This window comes from Octopus bimaculoides, chromosome 18 (assembly GCF_001194135.2).
Source record: "Octopus bimaculoides isolate UCB-OBI-ISO-001 chromosome 18, ASM119413v2, whole genome shotgun sequence".
Classification (NCBI taxonomy): domain Eukaryota; kingdom Metazoa; phylum Mollusca; class Cephalopoda; order Octopoda; family Octopodidae; genus Octopus; species Octopus bimaculoides.
In genome coordinates, this window is record NC_068998.1 from 6892191 (window position 1) to 6899773 (window position 7583).

Below are 7583 nucleotides of genomic sequence, written 5' to 3' on the forward strand. Positions count from 1 at the left end.
ATGCATTATCTATGAGTAATGTTATTATTAAAGAAAATCCTGGTTTTAAAACATTCTCGAAACTGAAGACAAAATTAATAGGTTATTTGTATTTGAATGTTTTTTTTAAAATTCATATTTGTTATATTCTTTTAGTTATTTGCTTTGGAAATGTTCGTTAGTGCTTCGTTTGTGTGTGTGTGTGTTTTTAATGTTACTGTCATTATCGTCAATCATCTCCACAGTCATTGTTGTCGACTTTGGCAACAAGGTGGTAGCGGTAGTAGTAGAAGTGGTGTCTTCATTGTTGTTGATGTTGTTGTTGTTGTTGTTATTGTTGTTGTTGTTGTTGACTTGGGTCTTCAAAGTCACCATCATGCTCATCATCATTGTTATCATCTTCATTATTATTATTATTATTATTATTATTATTACTATTGTCACCCTCATCAGTGTCATAAGCTGGCAGAGTTGTTAGCACGCTGGGCAAAAAATGCTTAGCAGCATCCCTCCTGTCTTTAGGTTCTGAGTTCAAATTCCGCCGAGGTCAACTCTACCTTTCCTCCTTTTAGGGTCATTAAAATAAGTACCAATTGAGCCCAGGGGTCGATGTAATTGACTTAACCCTCCCCACAAATTGCTGGCCTTGTGCCAAATTTTGAAGCCGTTATTACCACCCTCATCATCACCACCCTCATACCATCATTACCATTATCCTACTTATTGTGGGTTCGATTCCCCGACAAAGTATTGTGTTGTGTTCTTGAGCAAAGCACTTCATTTTACGTGCTCTGCGATCACTTCGGCATCTGGCACTTGTGGCACCTTAAGCAAGTGTCTTCTACTATAACCTCAGGCTGACCAAAGCCTTGTGAGTGGATTTGGTTGATAGAAACTGAAAAAAGCCCATCATATATGTGTATATATATATATATATATATATATATATATATAAACTAGCTTAAAAGCTACACTCCATGTGGACTTTTAAGATAGCTCCTGCAGAGAGCCAATTGGGCCTGCAACCCCAAACTAAGCATTTATTGGTGCCCTACCAATATGGTATTACTTTAAATTCAGTTTAAATCAAAAACTTGTAAGTTTATCAATCTTTTGAGTTCTTTTAAAATTTAAATCTTCTGGACTGTTAGCATATAACAAATCCTCATCCAGACCGGATCCCATCCAAGACTGAATGTTCAAGAACCAAATGAAGGGAAGATTTTCAGTTTTGGGATCATCCTGATTCCAAAAAGATACAATATCTCTATGTAGAGCAATATAGTCTGAGATACAGTGGTTCCAGACGAACAGACAGAATTTTGCATTTATTATTATAGATATATATCAGAGGATGGGCAAGTCAGTTGCCTTGATTCTAGTACTTGACTGGTACTTCATTTTCTTGACTCCAAAGGGATGAAAAGCAAAGATGACTTCAGCAGGATTTGAACACAGGATTTGAACACAGGAAGAAATGCAGCTGAGCATTTTGTTGACCATGCTAATGATTTTGCCAGCTTGCTGCCCCACACAAACTTCTGGGCTTTTACCTCTGGGAAGAAGTGGTCTTTGACCTGTCCAGCATAGGGAACCCTACCCAGGAAGTTGCATTCCACAGGTATAGATATCACAGTGATTGAGGCATACAAGCCAACACATCACAATTTGCATTGCGCTTTGTAGTGGAAAGTTACCAATTCCGCCATCCCCCTTTTTTCCAAAATATTGCTGACATATTGCAACATCCTGCTTTGAATAATGCTGTTCTAAAACTATATTAGCATGGAAAAACTGATGTAAGAACAAATAAATTATCACATTACTGAGAGAGTAATTAGCATGGAAAGTAATGTAAGCTTGCAATATATTCTAGGTTTTGTTTTAATTGCAGATGATTATCAGCTCAGAGAAAAGTTTCATGAAGAAATAAAGAAGAATTACAATACCGTATTTGAGGATATGTCTTCAAACATCTGTTCACAGTCATTTATGCATACTAATCAACCTGGAGACAAAATTAAGGTAATTGCAGTTATCTTTTTCCTTTTTTTTTTTTTTTTGTTCCATTTCTTTCCTTGTTATCTAAATTTGTTTTTTGTTTGTTTTACTGGAAAAATAATATTTTTAAAAATATTTTTAAATGTTGAAATTGATTTATCATTATCTCTCTCTTTCTCTTTCTTTGTCTCTCTCTCTCTCTCTGTTTCTCACTATTTCTCTCTGCATACAAACACACATTCACACACACAAACACACATAGAAGCATATAGACACAGAGAGAAAGAGAAAAATATATTTATATAGATATGTGTATATATATATATATATATATATATATATATATATATATATATCAATATACACGCACAATATTTATAGATGTATGTGTATATTTACATATATGCACATATATATTCATATATATGTAGATTATATGTATTCATATTTATGTGTGTGTATATATATATATATATATATATATGTATATCTTCATACATATTATGTCACACTCACACACACACACACCCATACATATAGGATTAGTGAATATGAAGGAATCAGTGAAACAGTGAAGAAAATGATGGTGGAACCGACAAACTGGATTCTCAATCCAGAGATGGTTGTTAATTCTCAGACAAGTTGAAGGAAAGGAAATTGTGAATTCCTAAATTCCTCCATTTTTGAGACGTATATTTTTTTACGTTCACAGTCAGTTGTCTGTGTCCATACTGGGGCACTACTTTTATTGTCTGCCCCTACCCACACCACTTATTGGCAACCTGGTACTTATTTTATTAATCTCTATTTGTTGAGCTGTGAATTTATGAAACATGAACATAATATACAGAAGATCTATAACCTTGGTTCCAAATGCTGACATATACATACATATATATACATATCTCCATATATACCAGGGCTATATATGGGTTAAGGGCATTGCAAAAGAACCTTCTGAGTTCTTTTACATAATTAACTGATCTTCCTGTATTTACTTTTACCCAGAGCCAGGGACCTTTCAGCAGACCCTTGTATACATGCACAGGCATGGCTTTGTGGTGAGAAGTTTGCGCAGTAGATTGAACCTGCAAGCACATGCTAGCAAAGTGAAATTCTTAACCACTGAACCATGTCTATGTCTACATGTATATCTATCAACCTATAAACAAAGAAAAAAAAAATCATTCATCAAAATAAAATGCAAAACGAAAGTTATTCATCATTTCTTTCTCTATAATTTGTGATTTTATGGCTTGTTCCAAAATATTTCTAAATGGAAAACTAAATTAATTTGCTGATTTCTCAACTAATTGCTTTATTTTAAATCGATTCATAACATTAATTTATTTACCTTCAATTGTGATATCATTTGGAGGTTAAATATGTAAAAAAACAAAAAATATGAAAAACAGCAAAACAAAATAAACAATAACGAAACGAAAGTAAACTTCAAACATTAATTATTATAATTAAAATGTTGTTTTTGCATTTGTATTTTATCATTCATGAATCACTAATTGTCAAGGTAGTGGAAGTCATGTTTTTCTATGGAATTGACACCAATATATGAAGGTGAAAAAGACATAGATGGTAGTGTCAAAGAAACAATGTGTTAGAAGGAATTTCTATGTGGTTTCTTGGCCTCCTAGACATAAAAGCAAAATGTTCCTCAAATTATCCCTTTACAGTAGCTGCCACTATTTTAGCAAGTTCTATTGCTTTTGCTGTGTGGAGGCATGTGGCCTAATGGTTAGAGCAGCAGACTTGTGGTGGAGAGATCACAGGTTCGAATCTCAGAGCGGGTGATGTGTGTGTTTATGAGTCAAACACATAAGCTCCATGTGACTCTGGCAGAAGGCAATGGCAAACTTCTGTTGACTCTTTCACCACAGCTTTCTCTCACTCTTTCCTCCTGCATGTAGCAGCTTACCTGCAATGGACCGGTGTCCCATCCAGGTGGGGAGCCTATACACCAATGAAACCGAGAACCTGGCCCTTATGAGCCAGGTACAGCTCGAGAAGAAACAAACAACAACGTTGCTTTTGCTAATTATTTTAGGTGCCTATGTGGTTGGGTGCAAATATAGATTCTCTCTTGGCCCTTCTTCTAAGATGTGACTGTCTGAAGGAGAGAAAGCTGCATCAGTAGTCAGCTGGTACGCATTTGCAGTGGAGTATATTGGAGTAATGTGAAGATGTGTGGTTTAGTAATTTGGGCATTGCACTCCTGATCATAAGGTTTCTAGTTTTGATTCCTGGACTGGGTGAAGTGTTGTGGTTTTGAATAAAACGCTAAAATTCAGTTTATCCCCATCACCTGACCCTATTTATTGATATTTCTGTTGTGTCTCTGTTTAGTTCCTTTTGTCTGTATGTTGTTGTGTCTTTGGGATGTTCATATTTGTGTGAATGTTTTTTTTTGTATGACAGTGTTAATGCTTTTATGTACGTGTACATATGTGTGTGTATGTGAGTGAGTGTGCATGGTTGAAGTGTGTTTATTTGCGTGTGCAAACTTGTGTGTGTATGTGTGTGTTTGGGTGAATTTTTATTTCTCTAGATGTTTAGGTTTTCAGAAAGTATAAAGGAATATTAAAAGAATGGTAAATAAACACACATACACACATACACACAAGCATGCACACAAACACAGATGTTTGGTAGAAATATGGATATATTTTAAGAATACAGACATAAGTAAACATCACCTTTTGTGATTCACCTGACAATTATGGTAAAACAGTTCTTTGCTAACGCTTGCATAATTTCCTGAAGATAGTCAGTATTTCAACAAATTTGCATTTGATATTTTGTCAGTTTTTCAAAATAAGGTGAGATCTTAATGTTTTATGCTATCTATCCTTTGAACATCTGTTCTGCTTATTCTAATAAAATTCGTGATAACCACAACAGCCACCACAATGGAAGTATTTGCTTTGGTTTTTATAAAATGTTATGTCTGCTTTCCTGGTTTTATTTTTGAAATTTATCACCAATGAAGAAACAAGATAATTTCTTTGGAATTTATACAGCATTGTAATCTATGTATGTACTGCATTTTCCGACTTACAAGTCAATGTAATATATTTTGTAAACATGTAGTGTGAACATTCAAAGATTGTCACCATCTTTCCAAATCCTGCTGCATTTCACATGGAAGGTTTGGTTCTCCAATGTTGTCTTGGTGTATAAGTCCACCTACATATTTTGGGGCTATAAATTTAGGTCTGACAAGTTCAGCTTGTATGCCAGGAAATATAGTATATATGTACATATGTATGAGGAGGTGCCGAAAAGTTCCTGCTTTAAAGGTATCGTGAAACGCCTGGTTGGAGGCCCAACCTTCTGAGTTCTTTTACAGGGTTTAGTAGAAATGAAGGGCTGCTGCAATAAGTGTGTGAATCTGAGAGGGGAATATATTGAATAAGATCATAATTGACTGACCCTCCTGTATTTTCTTTTACCCAAGGCCAGGAACTTTTCAGCACCCCCTCCTGTGTATATGTGTGCCTGACTATTTGTGTGTGTGTGTGTGTGCATGTGTGTGCGTGTGCGTGTGCACGTGTGTGTGTGTGTGATTGTATGTATGCATGTCTACCTGTCTATATGCCTACCTGTCTGTTTATCTGTGTGTCTTTTTGTTTACGTGTATGTATGGGTTATTTATGCACAAGGTATTATTATTGGGGAAGGAAGAATAGTTATACCCTGACATTAAGCTACACCTGTTTACAAGGCAGGTAAATATCTTCATGGCCAGACATGTTTCTTATGGAAAACCTTCCTTCCAAGCACTGCCCAAGATGCTATGCAGTGGGACTGAACCTGAGACCCCATGGTTGGGAAGCAAGCTTCTTAACCACATAGCCAGGACTTCACCAATGTGTGTATGTATGTATGTCTCTTTATGTTTGTCTGTATGTATGTATGAATGTCTCTGTATGTATGTATGTATGTATGTGTATGTGTACACATACATATGCTTATATTTCATAAAAATATGAAATATGCATATATTTTAAGATACAGGTGTAAGTAAGCGGCTTTTGTGATTCAGATGACTGTCTATATTTAAAAAAGAAAAACCCCAAAAAACAAAGAAACAAAACTCTTCTATTGCTAACGCCTGCATTAATTTCCCGAGGATAGTCACCATTTCAGCAGATTTGCATTTTGGTATTTTGACATATTTGTCTTTTCTTCATCTTTTTTTTGCAAAATAATGCTGAGCTTTCAGATCTTTATAATATCTATTCTTGTTACATATGTTTTTGTTTACATTGATGATGCGTGTGACAACCACAACAGCCTCCGACACTCTGGAAGCAATTGGTTTGATTTCCATTGTATTAAAACTTGGGTAATGGCTCTCAGTTACAGTGACTTCCTGTTGTGTATCTTAATCCTTTTGTTTGTTCGGATTTTTTGCTCTATGTTTTTTTTTTTACCAAATCTGTTTTTGTTTTGTTTTATTATTTAAATTTTTATTCTCTTTTTTTTTTCCCCCTTGTTGTATGTGTAGAGTGATAATTGAGACTAATTTGATAGAGAACGTTCCCTGGCTTGCTTTATTTTGATAAAGCTTCAGTATTTTCCTCCCCATTAATTCTGTCTTTTTAAAGGGAGCCCGTTTTTAAAAGCAAAATGGAGACGAGCGGTCGTGCTGCAAATAATACGAGTGGACTCTTGTGCATGGAACACAACAGAGATAAATAATTTATCAATAAACAGTGACAAATAAGAAAGAATGAGTGAACGTATGAATAAATAAATGTATATGTAAACGAATAAAAGAATGTGGCAACATAATAGTAGTTTGCTATAGCGATAATAACAATAATAATAGTAACTACAATAATGATAATAATAATAATAATAATAACGATAATAATATTAATAATAATAATAATAATAATAACGATAATAATAATAATGATGATGATGATAATAATAAACAACAACTACAGTAATAATGACATCAATAATAAAATCAGTAATAGTAATTGCAATAATATCAATAACAACAATAATATCAATAAAAACATAATAATAATAATAATGATAATGATAATACTAATGATAATAATAATAATGATAATAATGATAATGATTATAATGATAATGATGGTAATAATAATGATAATAATAATAATGATAATGATAATAATAATGATAATAATGTTAATAATAGTAATAATAATGATGATGATTGATGATGATGATGACAATAATAATAATGATAATAATAATAATGATGATAATAATAAATATGATAATAATAATAATAAATATGATAATAATAATGATAATGATAATAATAATAATAATGATAATAATATTGATACTAATGATGATGATGATGATGACGATGATGATGATGACGATGATGCTGATGACGATGATGCTGATGACGATGATGATGATGTTGTATGTGAACAAAGCAGCGCTAACACTGTGGTAGCACAATGAAGTACACTATGTAAAAAAAACCGGAAAAAAACATCAATAACACTGTAAGATAATAACAAAAATTCAGAAAAAAAACAAAAAAAAAATCCAAGAAAAAAGCAAATCAAAACAACCAGCTCTGTCTCCATGAA

General features: G+C 33.4%; 1 protein-coding gene across 1 annotated transcript in view; it reads left to right on the plus strand.

Moving 5' to 3' along the window:
• LOC106871988 (uncharacterized) overlaps positions 1-7583 on the plus strand; it is a 37140-nt gene that overhangs the window by 10380 nt on the left and 19177 nt on the right. Inside the window, exon 6 of the mRNA XM_014918783.1 lies at positions 1874-2004. Coding sequence (XP_014774269.1) covers positions 1874-2004 — 131 coding nt within the window. The remainder of the gene's footprint in view (positions 1-1873; positions 2005-7583) is intronic.